The following is a 19,836-nucleotide window of genomic DNA, read 5'->3' on the forward strand; positions in this document are numbered from 1 at the left end:
TTCTTGATTATCTGGCTGGATGAGTGAGGCCAGGTACTAACAGGAACTCCACACCCTCTACTCTTAGGTGGCCCAACATTTGTTCCCACAATAAACATGACCTACAGAACAACCTTCCAAAGTGAGTGACAACAACATTTAGAATGAAGAGGCTAGCTGGTCAACAGGCAAGGGTGAGCCGGGCAGCGGTGGCGCACGCCTTTAGTCCCAGCACTCGGGAGGCAGAGCCAGATCCAGGACAGGCACCAAAACTACACAGAGAAACCCTGTCTCGGAAAAACAAACAAACAAACAAACAAACCAAAAACAAGCATGGGTGGAGATGGATAACGATAAACAAAGCATGGCTGGGGTCTTCTTAAACACTCAAGAGCTAAACTTTCAGACTCCAGCTACAGGAGCTGAAGAGGTGGTGCAGAGGTTTAAGAGCGCTTACTGATCTGACAGAGGACTCAGGTTCACCTCCCAGCACCCACATCAGGTGGCTCACAACCACTGTGACTCCAGTTCCAGGAGAGCCAGCGCCCTCCTCTGGTCTCCACAGGCACTGCACACACGTGGAACACATACAGACAAGCACACACACACATAAATAAGAAATTAAAACACAACAAAAGACTCAGCTCCAGTTCTGGGCCAGTCTTTCTAGATAGTCCTGCCCCGATGCTGAAAGGAAGAATCCAGATCTCCACGTCACCTGTGCCTCCCAGCAGCCTTTGGCAGCATAGTCCCTGAGTTTCCGGAAGTTGTGGAGGTATCGTCCAGGATCAGACATCTGCCAACAAGAGAGTCACCCTTACATGGCTGTGTCCTGTGAGGGACTCAGACCTGCCCCACGGCTTCCTAAATGCTTTCTCCCTCATTCTTCAACTTCACTGGTTTCCCCAACATTTACCCCCAATAATGGTAGTCTTTGGAGGACATTTGATAGTAAACAGCTCCATGCTCAGATGAGCCCAAAGGCCCAAGAGCCTAGGAGCCGAGAAAGCATCCTCCCTTTTGTTAACCAAATTTCATCCCAGGACCACACAAAACTGTTCCTATGTGGTCTATCCCCCAATAAACGAGGCTCTATTTACATCCCAGGACCACACAAAACTGCTCCTATGTGGTCTATCCCCCAATAAACGAGGCTCTACTTACATCCCAGGACCACACAAAACTGCTCCTATGTGGTCTATCCCCCAATAAACGAGGCTCCACTTACATCCCAGGACCACACAAAACTGCTCCTATGTGGTCTATCCCCCAATAAACGAGGCTCTACTTACATCCCAGGACCACACAAAACTGCTCCTATGTGGTCTATCCCCCAATAAACGAGGCTCCACTTACATCCCAGGACCACACAAAACTGCTCGTATGTGGTCTATCCCCCAATAAACGAGGCTCCACTTACATCCCAGGACCACACAAAACTGCTCCTATGTGGTCTATCCCCCAATAAACGAGGCTCCACTTACATCCATCTTTCTCTCACTTTCCCAAAGGAGGTATGAGCTGGCCAAGCATCCCTGATGAGCAGACTCTTCAAAAAGGGTGTGAGCCTGCTTCCTTTTCTCTTCGTCCTAGAGTAAGACCAAGCACAGAGGGTTCTTTCTCACGTTCTGCACAATGCCAAATCATTCTGAGAGCTGTCCTCTTTCTATACCTCTAAGCAATCACATTCGGAGCGATAGTGGATGGATTAACTACATCTGAGCAAGAAAGGATGCCACTAAGCATACAGTGCTCAACAACTAACCTATGGCGTATGGCCTCGGGGCTCTGTGTCCCCATTAGTGTGGGGGCAGCTCTGGGACACAAAGCCTGCATTCACCCTTGCTGTCACAGGAAACTCCTTAAACATCATGAACGGTGGTATTGGTGGCTCTCGGTGTTCATCTGCCTCACTTGTCTTCCACATCCCTTTGATGTGTTCACTGGAAGCTACTACCTGCTCTAAACCCGCAAAAGGGGCCCACAGACCACAAAGCCCGTTAAAAACCTCAAGAGGCGAGAATTCTGCAAGGCCCACCAATAGGAGAGCCATGTGAGGATCCCAGCAGCACTGGCTGCCCAGTTCCTGGTCCTCTACTCTCTGGGCTCTTATTTACGCGGTCCCATTCACCTCCCTCAAAAGCAGCGTCGGGGGAGCCAGGAGCTCTATGCCAAGGACCACTCAGGGCAGGGCCTGGTGTTTGTATTGACCCTGGACATTCCCTTTTGCAGCTTTTCAAGTACTTTGTGGATCTAGGCCACTGAAAGGTGAAATAAGGCAAAGCCTGAGCAGAGAGAAAAACTTAACTTACCTCAAAAAGATTTAGCACTCTTCCCAAGCAGTGTAGTATGGAAGCTTTATGAGTCTTTAAAAAAAAAAAAAAGGTAAGTATGATTCTCAGCAGACAGAACTCTCCCCTGTCCTGCTGTCCAGATCCCTACACTACCACTCCCTGATTTCAGTCTTCAGCTATGGATGTTTTATTCAGCCTAAATCTTTAGTTTCCACCCACCAACATGTTCACCAGGATCTTGGTCCTCATCCCAGACCCTAAGACCTTCCACCACATCCGTTCAAGGCATCTCCTACATCTGCACTGCCTTCTCCTCGGGAGTACGTCCAGCATGCTAGGTGGAAGCTCTACCACTGAGCTAACAGCCCAGTCCTGCACTCAATTTTGTGTACCTCCACTTCTTGTCTTTACATGGTCCATGGAAACGACTTCAGGTTTCCCTTCGTTCGGGGACTCTATGCCCTGTGGGCTTTGCCAGGACTTACTCTTTGTAATTGGCACTCTGCCCTGAGGCTGTCGTGGACCACGGCCTTGCAGCAACTTCCAGATGCTGACCATGGTGGGCGGATGAAGAGCCAGATGAAGGGCTCAGAACCCATATTCAACTTCTCAGCCATACTGAAGAAGCGAGAGGCCTTCAGGCCGTTCACTTCAGCACAGGCCTCATCTGACACAGACACTATGGGAGAAACAGGAGAAACCCATGATGTCTCTGGGACATGGAAAGAGCAAAGACCTCCAGTCTTTTAGCAAAGCCTGACACAGTGCAAATTGTGACCCTTAGGGGATGGTGCTGCCACACACAGCCTCAACCTTCCTCCTGGAGGGAAATGACCCTGCAGAGCTGGAAGGCTTCTCTTCTCTCTCTCTCTCTCTCTCTCTCTCTCTCTCTCTCTCTCTCTCTCTCTCTCTCTCTCTCTCTCTCTCTCTCTCTCTCTCTCTAGGGTTTCTCTGTGTAGAACTGTCCTAGAACTCATCATGTGGACCAGGCTTAGAAAAGGTTCTTTCTCTCTCTTTTGGTTTTTTTGAGACAGGGTTTCTCTGTGTAACAGCTCTGGCTGTCCTGGAAGGGAAAAAGTTCCCTTAAGGACAAGACTGTTCTAAAATGAGATCAGCAATGGTTACACAACCCTAGGAAAATACAAAAACAAAACAAACCACCACCAGTCATGAACTTGCACACTGTAGGCAGCTGAATGACCTCTGGGAATGGCTAACTGATAGGAGGGGAGGGGCAGAACCTCAGTTCAACCTCAGGAAGAGCAGGTTACTCACAGGCTCTCAGTCCTAATAGTCCTGTTAGCTGGCCAAGGACAGGGACTACCAGCAAGACACCAGAGCTTTAAGATGTAGGAAAAGGTGATTCTATACTCTAAACGTTACACATTTTGGAGACTGGGACAGCACAGCCAAGGCTCCTTCCTCTGGTGCTGAGCAGAGAAGCAAGCCAAAAGCGTTTTAAGGAGTAGCTAGCCTTGGGCAAAAGGACTCAGGCTCCAGGCAAGCTCTGCTGCCTGCCACATGGAACTATGGCTGCCTGTGTCAGTGATCCCCTGCAGTATGAGGCATGCTGATTTCTTTCCAAGCTCCACAGGATGGCCAAGGAAAGAAGCTATTTACATCCCTGTATAGGCCTTGGTGTTACCTGTACTGAAGGCAGGGCACCTGGAGATACCCCTTTTGCTGACCCAAATGAGGGAAAGAGGTGACTTTCTTAGAACCTATGTCAAACTGTCAAGGGCAGACATTAGGCGGACCATAAGCAAGAACTAAGCTGCTAAATCTTGAAAGAGGCTTGTGCTTATCTCAAATGCCACCACACGTCAGGGCCCAGGGACTTACAGCCTTCATTATAGAGGTAGGCGATTCCCAACTTCACAGCAGCTTCAAAATTTCCCTTTTCAGCAGCCCTGGGGCAATAAGAGCATAAATACCACATTATGTTAGGTCACAAACATTATGTACCACTACGGCACTTGACGCTGAAATACTTATTTCCTAATTGAATATTTTTTCATGAAATATAATCAAATACTGTTTATTGATTGCATGCTACAATGTGGATGAACCTTGACAACCCTAGACCAATCACAAAAGGTCAAGTATCCCATGATTCTGTTTACAAGAGATGTCTACAATTAGCAAACCCAGAGACAGAAAATAGATAATGGATTGCCTAGGGCTTCTGTGGTTGGGGAGTTGGGGGAGACAATGCCTGCTAAAGAGTACACAATTTCTTTGTAGGATGATAAAAATAATCTAAGGTGAACAGTGCTAAGTTTGTAGAACTGTGAATACTCTAAAACCCAACAAGGTCTACCCGTAACTGCAGTTCCAGGGCATCCAGCCCCCTCTTCTGGCATCTGTGGGCACTGCACACAGATAGTGCAAATATACACATGCAAGCCCTCACACACGTATGCATAAAAATAAATAAACTCTTAAAAAATTTATTTATGTGCATTGGTGTTTTGCTTGCATGTATATCTGCATGAGGGTGTCGGGTCCCTGGGAACTGGAGTTACAGACAGTTGTGAGCTGCCATGTGGGTGCTGGGAATTGAACCTGGGTCCTCAATAAGAACAGGCAGTGCTCTTAACTGCTGAGTCATCTCTCCAGTCCCCAAATAAACAAATCTTTAAAAGAAAAAGAAATACACAGATTTTATCCTGCAGCAACCCAAGCATGGCATCCTGTAACTGGAGTTCTCTTCCTGCACTTCTCTGGCAGCTCAAGCCTGGGAAATAAATGCTCGTGAGGCAAATCCTGTCCTGAGTTAGTTTCTCAGGTATGAAAAGGCTCAAGCTTAGACCCCTGTTCCAAGGACATGCTCTATTTTTAACCTCCATTAGCGGGCCTGGTCACTGGCACCCGGGGTCACAGATCTAGGCTTGCTGCCTCCCTCGCCCCCAGTCCTTTCTCTCAGTCACGACTACAGTGAAGGGGTGAGTCATCCAGTGACCGAAATATAACAGGAAAGGAAAAGAAAGCTGAATAAGGCTTCCATGAGCAGGTGACTCACACCCAAGTCAATCGGGACCCTCTGGAAGCAGTGCAGGCACAGAGGACAAGCAATGACATGGCTTGCTAGAAGCAGTATGACTCGATAGACAGGTTTCTTCAGTCTGGGGTCTCTTCCCCGGGATGAGGGCAACAGGAAAACAGGTCCTGACTCAGGTATGGGGACATTAGCCAGCACACCAAGAATACCAATGGCAGAGGGAAATCAAGGCACTTCTCAGAGCACTGGGATACCTTTCAAAGAGCTTCAGGTTCTTCGGAGAAGGCCACAGCTCTTGGAAGCTGGCAGATGCCCACACACTGGCATGGTTGTCCACCAGGTACTTCAGGTGGGAGTGTACCTGCAGAGCAATGAGAGCCGTATGTGAATCACAGATCCTTGCTCCTGAAGATGGGACATACACAGACACACCAGTCTCAGAACGGTAAAGAACCCAGTTTCTATGTATGAAAACAGCACTGTTTTCTATAGGGAAGAGAAGCCAGAAGTGAGTTTCTCTGATGTCCTGAGGCGGGGTAAGAATACCGGCACCAGTCCAAAGGTTAAGAAAGAGAAGAACTCAGCATGCTAGTGCACACCTGTAATCTCAGCACTCAGCAGGCAAACACAGGCACATCTTTGTGAGTTCCGGCCAGCCAGGGGACACAGTGCGGTGACTGTCAAAGGGAGGGACGGAGGGCAAGAAGGAAAGACACTTGTGCAAAGAACTAGAGAAATAGGTTGGTGCCAGGCAGCACAGAAATCTGTCTTGTGCCTGGCAGTGGCAGCGGCAGTGGCGCCACGTATTTAATCCCAGCACTCAGGAGGTAGAGACAGGCAGATCTCTGAGTTCAAGGCCCGCCTGGTCTACAGAGTTCCGGGACAGCCAAGGCTACACAGAGAAACCCTGTCTCAAAACAAAACAAAACAAAACAAAACAAAAAACAAAAAAACAAAAAAACAAACAAAAAAAAAAGGAAGAAAAGAAAGAAAAAATAAATTTGTCTTCTATTTCTCTGCCTGGTACCCTGGTGGTGGAGCAATCTGGGGCATGGAAGTTACAGGAACTCAAAGGAAAAAGACTGAGTCCCGAGAGCCTCTATCCCAGGCAGATAAAGCCAAGTTAAGAGCAGCACAGGCAAGCATTTTACATCCTAACGTTTCCACTGCAGTTGGGGATTTAGCACCCAGTGCTTCGGTAGGTATTGTGCCAACAGTGGATGTGACTAGAGGAGTCCTACGAAGGCCTCCTGGCTGGTGTTTACAGCCAGTTTACTGTATACTCTATGGTGAATCATTTAAAGTGAAGCTATGGCTACAAAGTAACTCAAGTCCACTCCGGCATTGCAGGTTACGTGGGATTTGTCTTAAAGGGCTTTTTGTTTGTTTTATTCTGCCTTTTTTTTTTTTTTTTTAAAGATAGTCTCACTATCTTGCCTATGGCACAACTTAAATTGTGGGTCATATAACTTAACATAGAGGTACAAAAAACTTGCCATATTCAAAGATTTCTGAACATGCAAAAACCAAAATTTAATTGAACTGAGGTGTTTCTGACATGCTGTATCACATGACTTCACTGCAGAATTGGTTCTGAACACACAACACATACAGGTGCACCATGCAGGCTGTTCCCAATAATGCTGCCTGAAATACCTTGTGCACAGTTTTCTGTTCTAATAGAAACATAACCATTGGATTCTGATATACAAAGACTTTTCATATTTACCTAATACCATTTCCTCAGCATATAATTATCAAACTAGTACCTCTTTGGATTGTAGTCTTGGAATATTTGGTTTTTAAAATTGCTCCTGAAGCCGGGCAGTGGTGGTGCACTCCTTTAATCCCAGCACCTGGGAGGCAGAAGTACTTGGATCTCTATGAGTTTGACAACAGCCTGGACTACAGAGTAAGATCCAGGACAGCCAGGGCTACACAGAGAAACCTTGTCTTGAAAAAAAGACAAAACAAAACAACAAAAAAAATGGTCTTGAGGTTGCTGAGTCCAGTTTTATAAAACAAAAACCCCTAAATGAAGGGACAGGAGAGGTGGCTCAGTGGTTAAGAGCACTTGCTTCTCTTGCAGAGGACCTGGGTTCAGTTCTCAGCACGATATAGTGGTTCAAAGTCACTCCTAACTCAAGTTCCAGAGGTCTCAATGATACCTCCTTGGGCAGGAGGTATGCATGTGGTACACATACAGACATGCCAGCAAAATAGATACATAAAATAAAATTACATATGTACACACACACACACACACACACACACACTCACACACACATTTAATTGGTATTTAAATTGTTAAATTTTGTCTTAAGACAGAATTTCTTAACAAAACAAAACAAACCCCTGAAAGGGCCCCAAACAAATTTCCGCTGCCACTCCCAACCCGGCTTTTAGAGACAGGTCTCTCTCTATAGTCCTGTCTGTCCTAGAACTTGCTGTGTAGACTAGGCTAGCCTCAAACCAACAGAGATCCTCCTGCCTTCTGTCTCCAAGCACTGAGATTAAAGACGTGCACCATCATGCCCAGCTCTATTTCCGCCATTTAAAAATTCTTATTAACACTATCTTACTCCTATTTATTTAGTTTTATTTGTATTTTACCTGCATGTATGTGTGTACCGCATGTATGCCTGGTGCCTGAGGAGATCAGAAGAAGTGTTAGATCCCCTGGAACTGCAGTTATATGGCTATTAGCCTCTATGTGGGTTCTGGAAACTGAACCCTGGTCTTCTGAAAGAATCGGCAGTGCTCTTAACTGCTGAGCCCCCTCTCCAGCTCACTGTCTTCTCTTCTTGAGATGCAAATTTTACTGCCATAAAAGGGTCTTTTTTTCTCTTGAAATAAATATTGCAATGAGTCATGTCAAATCCCAGTATGTAGTCCCTATAACAGAATCATCTTCAAACACCTATTAACAATACCACCTTTTTTTTTTCCCCCCGAGACAGGGCTGTAGACCAGGTTGGCCTTGAACTCACAGAGATCCGCCTGCCTCTGCCTCCTAAGTGCTAGAATTAAAGGTGTGAGCCTGAGCCACCACTGCCTGGCCTAATATTACCCTTTTTTGACAGGCACAATGCTGAAGGCCTGTAATCCTACCATGAGAGGTACAAACAGGAGGATCAGGAGTTCAAGGTCACTCTTGGCTACACAGGTACTTTGTGACCATCCTGAGCTAAGTGAGTCACTGTCACTTCCCCAGGAAGAGCTGGGTAAAGTGGTACCTATATGTAAGCCCAACATTCTAGAGGTAGAGGTTGGAGGATCAGGAGAATTTAAGAGCAATCTTGACTACTTGAGACTCTATTTCTTTCTCTCTCTCTCTTTTTTTTTTTTTCTTTTTTCGAGACAGGGTTTCTCTGTGTAGCTTTGGAGCCTGTCCTGGAACTCACTCTGTAGACCAGGCTGACTCGAAGATTCGCCTGGCTCTGCCTCCCAGTGCTGGGATTAAAGGCGTGTGCCACCACCGCCCGGCTGAGACTCTATTTCAATCAACCAACTAATAAAACTACTCTTGGGGCTGGAGAGCTATCTCAGCAGTTAAAAGCACTCCCTGTTCCAGAGGACCTGGGGTTCAATTCCTAGCACCCATAGGCAGCTAGCTGATCACCCTCTATAACTCCAGTCCCAGGGGATCAGATGCCCTCTCCTGGCCTCTGCAGGCGCGTGGTGCAGACAGACATGCAGACAGAACACCCATATACATAAAATCAAAAAGCAAACCTTTAAAAAAATAAAACCACCGTTTCCTTGGGTTTCCTTTTGAGTCAAAGTTTTATACTAACATTTAAGAACGTGAGACTGTTACAGTTTAACCAACAATATTCGGACTGGTATTGTTTCCATATGGTGACTTACAGCTCGGACAGCAAGGATGTCCCCAACAGAAAGCCATTTCAGGATATGAAAGAGTACATCTTCTGGGAGACTCAAGATGGTTAAGTTTCGGGGTCTTCTTTTGATTCTTCGCTTGGTAGGATAGCAGAAACACTTGGCACACCTACAATGGATCACTTAAGGAAAAAAATCCACAAGCCTTGGTGAGATGAAAAGTTGTACGTGCATAAAGATGATTTAATAGTTACTGTCCTTTATTCACAGAAAGAACAAGTCCTAAAATTAAATAAAGTGTACTCTATGAATTATTTAAGATATCACCGTTCCTTCAATATCCAGTAAACACTCATGGTGAATATCAGACAGCACGTAATTGAATATTGGAAACTTTCTGATTCAGGATCCACATGACAACCAGGAGGGGAAAGCAGCCAATACTGATGAGCATTTGAGTGAACACTCAAATAAGTACTTCGGGGGCCTGAGAAATGGCTCAGCAAACCAGTCAACAGGGTCCCTTGGACTTTTGCTATCTATCTATCTATCTATCTATCTATCTATATATATATATATATTTTTTTTTTGGTTTTTCGAGACAGGGTTTCTCTGTGTAGCTTTGTGCCTCTCCTGGAACTCATTGGTAGCCCGGGCTGGCCTCGAACTCACAGAGATCCGCCTGGCTCTGCCTCCCGAGTGCTGGGATTAAAGGCGTGCGCCACCACCGCCCGGCTTATATTTTTGCTTCTTGTTTTGTTTCTTGAGACGGGGTCCTCTGTAGCCCAGGCTGACCTCCTCAAATTCACGCATATAGCTGAGGCTGCCCTTGAACTCCTGATCCTCCCTTCCTCTACCTACCAAATACTGAATTACAAGTATTAGTCACCATGCCCAGCCTACTTTGCTTATATTTGCACATGTGACTAAAAAGTATAACGTTCAGTATGGACCTAGGAACTTCAATAGCATAGATTGGGAACTCGAATTAATTAGGGCAGCTCTGCAGAACATAGAAGCCAGTCAGTCCTAGAGCAGGTCTCAGCTTGGCAGATGTCAGTGTGGCCCAGTCCCCAAACCCAGAGGTTTGCTACACTCAGTCAGCATACAGTGAAAATTGCAACATAAGATCTAGCTCAGTGGTTCTCAACCTTCCTATCGCTGTGACCCTTTAATACAGTTTTCATGTTGTGGTGACCCCAACCATAAAATTATTTCATTGCTACTTCATAACTGCAATTTTGCTACTGTTACAAATCGTAATGTAAATATCTGATATGCAACTCCTGTGAAAGGATCGTTTGCCTCCAAAGGGGCCGCGACACACATGTTGAGGATCGCTGGTCTAGATACACACAGCCCCTGGACCCAGTCATGCTCTTCGAGGCTCTCTCTTCCCAATTCCCCACAGTGAGTTATTCCAATGTTTACTTCAGCAATCCAATCTTCATCCAGCGCTGATGGCTTTTCTCTGTATTTCACAAGCCCCCCGCTCCTCTTTAGAAATCTTAAGGTCCTGCCTCCCTGTCTATAAATGCATCCGTCGTTCTACCCATTTTTCCTTCTCCCACTGAGGCAAAGTAGCTATTCCACGGGCTTTGGTAAAGCTCTCCACCTGGAGGTCTTTAGAGATTGCCCACTCCCAAACTCTTGACCTGAGTTTTATCGGAAACTAAATGTACTGCAAAAGCCAAATGCATACCCAGAGCTGTAATTCCCAAATATTCTACGAATATTATTATAACAGTTTCCTGATTCACCTGCTCTAGAATACATATCTGAAGTGTTTAACCACTGTAACAAGTGAAATCGCACCCCCAGGTCGTGAGACGTTTTCACAGGACAGATCCTGTTGCCTCCGCGGATCCAAGCTGCGGGCGCGACACCCAGGTGATCGAACTGCCCGCAAGAGCCTGGACAAGACGTGAAATCGATCTATATTGTGGGGATCGCTCTTGATTTCACAGAAAAGTGAAATCGAGTTTGCTGGGCAGAGAACCTAAATCGCCCCGGGGTAACAGGAGGCGTAGGCGCCGGGCGGGCATTTAAACCGCGCCGGCGGGCTCACAGTGGGGGATCCGTGCCTACTCCCTGCTTTGGGGGAATACGACGCGCCCTCCCGGGTCATAGGGGCCCGAGTCAGGACCCATCGCCTGCCCGGCTCCCGCCAGCACTCACCACCGCCGCTCCCCATCGCCGAGCTCACGCCACTGCAGCTCCAGACCGCTCGCGAGCGCGCCCGCGCCTGGGGCAAGTGCGCAGAGCGCCGTACGCAGGCGCGGACCCCACCCCGCCCCGTTTTCAAACGCGCCCGGAGCTCCTACTGGTAGGACCACGGAGCTACGCCCCCCAGGTCGCCAGCCTCTCCCGCCCCGCAGACTCTGGGCCCTTGTGATTGGCTTCTCCAGGACGCAAATTCAAACGCTGATTGTCTATTGGCTTATCGCTCGTGGCTAACCCGCCTTCTCCGCTGGGCGGGGGACAGGGAGAAGCGCAGCTGGCGCCGGCGGGCTATCCCAAAAAGCCCGCCCGGACGCAGAGAGAAATCTCCCTCCTAGACTTGTCCGATCCTCTGGGAATCGGTCACGGGTGCGTCCACCCGGCGGTATTACCTGTCCCTCCCATACGAACTTCCGGCCAAGGAGACTGGATTTGGAGACGCCAATTCAAGCGCTGATGTGGAGATTGCGGAGGCCGGGCTCCGATCTCCCGCAAAATGTTCTACCCTACATCCTGTGAATCGGGGTTCGCATTGTGCCAGGCAGCTACAGTCACGTTCCGCTGAACCGTCTATTCACTCATGTATTGAGTAGTGAGCAGTATCATGTCCCACCTCTTTATGAGATGACCTGCCGGGAAAAGAAATGAGTCTATGGAGAGTGCGGAGGCCAGAGCAAGGAATTGACCCATGCTTCTCCACACAGCTTGTACCAGCCTTCATACCCTCTCCCCACAGCCCCACATGATGACTGGACCCCTTGGGGGTACCTGGCCTGTGCTGGAAGCTGCATGTCAAGACCTCTTGTCGGTCTGAGGCAGTAAATAGGGGATTGCTGTTCATAGCACATAATATTAGAGAACTCTAGGGCAAGACTTGGGGTCTGCTTCCCATGGCTGCTGATTCCCATGCAGAATCCTCACACAACTCCTGTCTCTTTTCCAGGATAGATTGATTACTGTTTCCCACTTTGCTACTTTTTGTCTTCTCCCTTTGAGCTTTGTTACTTTGTTACCTGTCCCTGGGGCAGAAGCGCCAATATGCTTTTGGTAGTAATTGGACAGGATAAAAAAAAAATTAAATTCAGCCGGGCAGTGGTGGCTCATGCCTTTAATCCCAGCACCCCGGGGCCGAGCCAGGCAGATCTCTGTGAGTTCGAGGCCAGCCTGGTCTACAGAGCGAGGTCCAGGGCAGACACCAAAACTACATGGAGAAACCCTGTCTCGAAAAACAAAACAAAACAACAACAACAAACCCCCCCCCCAAAAAAAATTAAATTCAACAATGAGCAGGTCAGCTGTCAGTCACATCTCAGAGATCCCTAACAATATCTCTGTCCCCTGGTTACTCATAGTTACAAAGTCATCAACTGGCTTTTTAGCTCTACCTTATTCTTTGTATCCTACTCAGTTTCTCTTACTTATTCTGAGGTCGTTTTTGTTAGTTTTGATAAAGCGTTGCCTCATGTCTCAATCAGCTTCAGCTGTCAACCTGACACTGCTTAGAATCATGTGAGGGAGACTCAATGGCAGGATTGTCCAGATGTAGCAGGCCTGAGCACGGCAATCATGACACAGGCAGGTCTTGCCCTTTCTCCTTTCCTCTGCCTTGCTAAACCATTAGATTACATTCCTAAAGCTAGCCCCAAGGTCCGTTCCCTTATTTGGCCACTGACTAATTCCTAAGGTCCAACTATCAAAACATGTCTGTGGGGGACTGGTGTGATTGATGGGTGAGAGGGTTCAGCCTACTATGGGTAGTATGATCCATAGGACCTAGGCTATATAAGAAAGCTAGCTGAGCATGATCCTGCCTTGAGCTGCTGCTCTGACTTCCTTCAATGATGGACTGTGACCTAGAAGTGTAAGACAAATAAATTGTTTTTGGTCATGGTGTTTGTCACAGCAACAGAAAGCCAACTAGAGCACTCCATGTGGCACCTACAGCTTGAGGTCTGTCCTGCTCCAGCTTCCTGAATGTTGGATCACAGCTGTGCACCACTTCACCTGGTCAAATCTTTTTATGCTTTAGGAACCAGATGTTTTCTTTGCTGTAGATCTGATTGATCATGCTGGCCCACTAGGGGTAACCTAGGCTAAGGGCTACTCCTACAGAGTATGAGGTATACCCGCCCACATTGGGCTTTGAGGGATGAGAGAGTTCAGGAAAGTCTGCTCTTGGGAGCTGAAGGTTGAAGGACCCATGCATGTACTGCAGGGTGCTCCCCTCTGGACCCGGGATTAGGCACAGACTACACCCAAACACCAATTTCCAAACACAAACCAAACATAAAGAGATCCTTTATTAAGCAAGGCAAAGAAACATGTTGGCTGAATCTGAATTGGGTAGAACCTATGGCAAATAGCTGTTCATTTTAAGAGAGAAAAGGGGGAGGTCTGTGTTAGAAAAGCTAAGACAAATGTAAGTTCTGATTGGGCATTTTAATTAGGTTGCTCAAAATAATGAATTTTGATTGCTTGACCTTGGTGTTTTGATAGTTGGCCCTTAGTGATCATTCTCAGGAATTAGTCAGTGGCCAAATAAGGGAACGGACCTTGGGGCTAGCTTTAGGAATGTAATCTAATGGTTTAGCAAGGCAGAGGAAAGGAGAAAGGGCAAGACCTGCCTGCGTCATGATTGCCCTTGGCTTAATTAAATTTTAGTTGAAGGCCTGGGGGGTGGATGAGGAAAGACTCAAGGATGGCAGGCTACAGGAGCAGAAGTTAAGAATTATGGGATCTGCTTGGCGGTGGTGGCACACACCTTTAGTCCCAGCACTTGGGAGGCAGAGCCAGGCAGATCTCTGTAAGTTTGAGGCCAGTCTGGTCTACAGAGTGAGATCCAGGACAGGCACCAAAACAACACAGAGAAACCCTGTCTCCAAAAAAACCAAAAAAAAAAAAAAAAAAGAAAAGAAAAGAAAAGAATTATGAAGACCCCGAGGAAGCTCACCAAGCAGAAAGAGGAAGAGGAGCCCTAAAGAGGAAGCTGGAGGGAGCATGAAGTGTGGTGAAGCCTAAGGAGGTTTCCATTATGGAGGATCAGGAATATTGTGAAGTTCTACAGAAGAGTCACCTGAAAATAGACCAAGAAACCATCTACTATGGCAGCCAGGGCTATGCTGATGCTATTGCTTTGGGGAAGGAGCTGTAGGGACTGTGAGAAAGGTAAGCATGGCTAAGAATGAACTTCTGCATTAGGGGTAGGGGAGCTAAGGGCCAGGATGCCTTCCACAGCCAGGATCTTTGACAGAGTTCTTCTCAGAAAGAAGACATCCTCCACATGACAAATGTATACAGATGCACCCACCCATGAGCATGGCCACAGCAATTGTCTTAGCTGTGTCTGAACATCTGAGACAGTGCTGTTAACACCACAGCTTGCCTGGGCCCCAATCCAGAGGCCACTAGCTGCCGACTCAGAAGGCCCAGAGTGGGCTGTAGTGGTTTGGACAAGAATAGCCCCCAAAGTCTCATGTTTGAATATGTCATCCCCAGTTGGTGGAACTGTTTGGGCAGGATTAGGAGGTGTGGTCTTGTTGGAAGAGGTGTGTCACTGGGGGTGGGCTCTGAGGTTTCAAAAGCCCGTGCTATTCCCGGTTTGCTCTCTGTTTTCATGCTTATGGATTAAGACGTAAGTGCTCGGCTGCGGCTCCAGTACTATGCCATGTTGTGGAATATTCCTTTATGATGTGTGAAGATGTGTCACTGTGATTGGTTTAATAAAGAACTAAATGGCCAATTAGGTAGGCTGGAGGTATAGGCAAGACTTCTGGACAGAGAGAGCTCTGGGAAGAAGAAAGGGGAAGTTGCCAGCCTGACACAGAGGCAGCAGGACATGCGGGAGAGGTAACATGTAGATGAATAGAAATGAGTTAAGTTATAAGAGCTAGTGGGACAAGCATAAGCTAAGGCTGAGCTTTCATAATAATAAGTCTCAGTACTTGGGGAAGGAGCCATCTCCGTGGGACGCAACCAGAACGGACCTGAACATACTGCCCGAGGCCAACCCGGGGCCCAGCTGCCGATCCTGCAAAGCCCAACAACTTGGAGGTGTTGGGGAGATTGCCCTACTGATCAACCTGTTCGGCTGGGATGCATTCAGGAGAGGTTTCAGAAGCCTGCAGCCTTCAGTCTGAGGAAATAAGGTCAGCTGAGGAGTTGACGAATGAGCAAAACGCGACCTGAGATCGCAAGAGAAGGAGCCGTTCAGCCACCAAACTAGATCACCAGAATCATAAGCCCACCCTACACTGACTGGGGACAGGTAAGGTCCCATCTCCGGACTGGCAGACCAGATCTCTAGCCCCTAGGTCCCAGCCATCGGAGCCCCAGGGACCAGGCAGCTACCTTTTCCTGCTCCCTCACAAAAAATAAAAAAACAAAAAACAAAACAAACAAACAAACAAAAACCAGCCCCTGCGAACCCAACAACCACTGGAACCATAAGCACACCCTGCACCAATTGGGAACAACTGCTCCCTGAGACAGAACCCACTAACACTGATTGAACTAAGCTGCTCCAGGAGAAACAGAGCCCAACAGCACCGATTCCACCAAGAACCCCTAGTGGACTAAGACTAACAATTAGAACAAGAGAGGCACCTTCAGACACAGATACCGCCTGCACCGAGCAGAGGAAGAGATGAGTAGATGCCAGTGCGAAAACACAGTAAACAACATAAAGACCTATATGATAACATCAGAACCCAGTGATTCTACACCTACAAGACCTGAACATACCAATGCAGAAGAAGCAGAAGAAATCAATCCTAAAAATGACTTTAAGAAGATGATAGACCCACGCCTTTAATCCCAGGACTCAGGAGGCAGAGGCAGGCGGATCTCTGTGAGTTTGAGGCCAGCCTGGTCTACAAAGCGAGTTCCAGGAAAGGCACAAAGCTACACAGAGAAACCCTGTCTCGAAAAACCAAAAAAAAAAAAAAAAAAAACCAAAACAAAACAAAAAACAAACAAACAAACAAAAAAACAGAAGTAAGCCGGGCGTTGGTGGCGCACACCTTTAACCCCAGCACGCCTTTAATCCCAGCACTCAGGAGGCAGAGCTAGGTGGATCTCTGTGAGTTCGAGGCCAGCCTGGGCTACCAAGTGAGTTCCAGGAAAGGTGCAAAGCTACACAGAGAAACCCGTAAAGAGGAAATGAAAAACTCCCTTAAAGAGGAAATTAAAAATTCCCTTAAAGAAATGGAAGAAAAAAAACAAACAAAAAACTGGAAGAAGTCAAAGAAAGCCAAGAAAAAGTAATTAAACAGATGAAGGAAACAGTTCAATATTTGAAAATTGAAATCAAGACAATAAATAAGACACAAACTGATGGAATGCTAGAAATAGAAAGTCTGACTAAACAAACAGGAACTACATATGTAAGCATAACCAATCAAATGCAAGAGATGGAACAGAGAATCTCTGATGTTGAAGACACAATAGAGAAAATATATTCATCAGTCAAAGAAAACACTAAAGCCAAAAAAGTTGTAACACAAAATGTCCAAAAAATTTGGGACACCATGAAAAGACCAAACCTAAGAATAATAGGGATAGAAGAAGGAGAATACCAACTCAAAGGCACAGAAAATCAATTCAACAAAATCATAGAAGAAAACTTTCCTGACTTAAAGAATGAAGTACCTATGAAGATACAAGAAGCTTACAGAACACCAAGTAGGCTGTATCCAAAAAAAAAAAAAAGTCCCCTCACTGGAAGGGGGACTTTTCAGATATTCCAAATAATAATCAAAACACTAAACATACAGAACAAAGAAAAAATATTAAGAGCTGCAAAGGAAAAAGGCCAAGTAACATATAAAGGCAGACCCATCAGAATAATGACTGACTTCTCAGTAGAGACTATGAAAACTAGAAGGTCCTGGACAAAAGTTATGTAGACACTAAGAGACCATGGATGCCAACCCAGACTATTATACCCAGCAAAACTTTCAATCACCATAGATGGAGTAAACAAAATATTCCAAGACAAAACCAGATTTAAACAATACCTATCCACAAATCCAGCCCTATAGGAAACACTAGAAGGAAAAATCCAACCTAAGTAAATTAAACACACCCATGAAAACTCAGGCATTAGATAATCCCACACCAACAAATATCAAAGAAGGAAACACAACACTACCACAAAAAAATAACAAGAATTAACAATCACTGGTCATTAATATCCATCAATATCAGTGGTCTCAACTCACCTATAAAAAGACACAGGCTAATAATAAGTCTCTGTGTCATTATTTGTGAGCTGGTTGCCCAAAGAAAAATCTGGCTACAATGCCATGCCTGCCTGCTATCATGCTCTCCACCATAATGGTCATAGATTTTAATCCTTGAAACTGTGAGCTTCAAATTAAACATTTTCTTTTATAAGTTGTCTTATAACAACAGAAGAATAACTAAGACAGTGCCCAAGAATCTTCATTACTTTTTCCTTTTTTTGCAGGGAGGGTATTGGAAATTTAACCAGATCCTTCACATACTAAACATATGGTGTGCCACTGAGGAAAGACCTTAACCCTAGGAAATCTAAATTTCTATCAAGTTTCCAGAAGGCACCACTGCTCCTGTTACTAGTTGGGGATCCCACTTTGAAAATTCTGCCTGAGTTTAATCTTGACATAGCACACTGAAAAGCTGGCTATCTCTAGGTCTCAGCTTACACAACTGGGAAATGAGACCATGACATGTCCACTTTGTAGGCTGATGGAAGTCACACACTGGCTCATCCTTAACATGCAGGAAGCAGGGAAAAGAATAAATAAATGCCCATATACTACAACATTTAAATATTGAAAACTGTGACTTATGTTAGCAAATGGGTTAATATGTTCTTCCTACCTTTGGAAGAATAGTATCATCCCAATATTGGTCCAGGTTTGAATTAAGAATTCAGTATGATGTGACATGGGAAGCTAGCTCCAGTCCTCTTCTGAAGTCACCCACTTTCTCCCATTTCTAGAGTCATCTACCTTGCCAGAGGGGTCTGGGTGCACCTATGTTATTAACCCATTTATACATCTACCCAAATTCTGCCCATCATTCTGCAGAGAGAAGCCAGCCTTATGTACCGTGGACCTCAGGATACAGTGGCATGGCGTATCTGGGAGGAAATATAGTGGATTGGCCACCTGACTCTGGACAAGGGAGGACAAAAAGTTGAGCAATCTCAAACCTGGCAGTGGTAGCACACACCTTTGATCCCAGCACTCGGGAGGCAGAGGTAGGTAGATCTCTGTGAGTTTGAGGTCAGCCTGGTCTACAGAGAGAGTTCTAAAGCAGCCAAGGCTACACAGAGGAAACCTGTCTACAAAAACAAACCAAAACCAAACAAAAAAGATTGAGCGATCTCTTTAGGCCTGAAGACTGTCTTGTCAAGATGTGGACATGATGTGGCGCTCTACAGCTGAAGGTCCAGGATATGTCCCTAGAAAGTGGACCTATGTGTAGTATGATCAAATGACAGGGAGCACATGGAACCCCAAGCACAGAGCCAGCATTAGGCAGGGTTATGAATGCTACTGTGTTAGCCACCATCTGGTCTTTTTAAAAGATAAATTTTATTCTTGGACAATTTCATACGTGTGCAATCCCCGGGAAACCCCCCCCCCCCAACTCTGCCCCAGTTGCTGGCCAGCAGGAAAAACTCCCAGCAGCCAGGCTCTCCCACCAAAACCTCCCATCAGACCCTGCAATCCACAAGACCCCTGCCCTACCCCAACACCCATCTACCTGTGACCCCAGTAACTTCCTGAGACAAGGAGTCCACCAACTCTCATTGGACCAAGAGTGGCTCCCTGAGACACAGAATCTGCCAGCTCTCATTGGACCAAGAGAGGCTTCCTGAGACACAGAATCCACCAGCTCTGACTAGACCAAGAGAGGCTTCCTGAGACACAGAATTTGCCAGCTCTCATTGGACCAAGAGAGGCTTCCTGAGACACAGAATCCACCAGCTCTGACTGGACCAAGAGAGGCTTCCTGAGACACAGAATCCACCAGCTCTGACTGGACCAAGAGAGGCTTCCTGAGACACAGAATCCACCAGCTCTGACTGGACCAAGAGAGGCTTCCTGAGATACAGAATCCACCAGCTCTGACTGGACCAAGAGAGGCTTCCTGAGACACAGAATCCACCAGCTCTGACTGGACCAAGAGAGGCTTCCTGAGACACAGAATCCACCAGCTCTGACTGGACCAAGAGCCCTGATAAGACCAAGGGCAACTCGCTGAGTTACATAATCAGCTAGTTTGCATTGGGCCAAGAGCAGCTCCCTGAGATACAGAATCTGCCAGCTCCAATTAGACCAAGAGCTAAGATTGGACCCAGAGGGGCCCCCTGAGACATAGACACAACAAGCACAGAGTGGACCAATAGCAGCTCGCTCAGACACAGACACCTCTTGCACCTATTAGAGAAAGAGATGGGCAGACATCAATGCAAAAATACATACAACAATATAAGGAGCAATAAATACG

General features: G+C 46.5%; 1 protein-coding gene across 1 annotated transcript in view; it reads right to left on the reverse strand.

Moving 5' to 3' along the window:
- The window catches only part of Ccnf (cyclin F), a 29,385-nt gene extending 18,008 nt beyond the window's left edge, over positions 1–11,377 (reverse strand). The window contains exons 1-8 of the mRNA XM_059269185.1: positions 11,296–11,377; positions 9,145–9,299; positions 5,529–5,635; positions 4,116–4,183; positions 2,759–2,952; positions 2,292–2,345; positions 1,464–1,568; positions 698–775 (exon numbers count right to left, since the gene is read on the reverse strand). Of these exons, the coding sequence (XP_059125168.1) occupies positions 698–775; positions 1,464–1,568; positions 2,292–2,345; positions 2,759–2,952; positions 4,116–4,183; positions 5,529–5,635; positions 9,145–9,299; positions 11,296–11,311 (777 nt within the window). The 5' untranslated portion in view covers positions 11,312–11,377. The remainder of the gene's footprint in view (positions 1–697; positions 776–1,463; positions 1,569–2,291; positions 2,346–2,758; positions 2,953–4,115; positions 4,184–5,528; positions 5,636–9,144; positions 9,300–11,295) is intronic.
- Positions 11,378–19,836: the final 8,459 nt, after the last annotated feature.

The sequence above is a fragment of the Peromyscus eremicus genome, chromosome 8a (genome assembly GCF_949786415.1).
Source record: "Peromyscus eremicus chromosome 8a, PerEre_H2_v1, whole genome shotgun sequence".
Lineage (NCBI taxonomy): Eukaryota > Metazoa > Chordata > Mammalia > Rodentia > Cricetidae > Peromyscus > Peromyscus eremicus.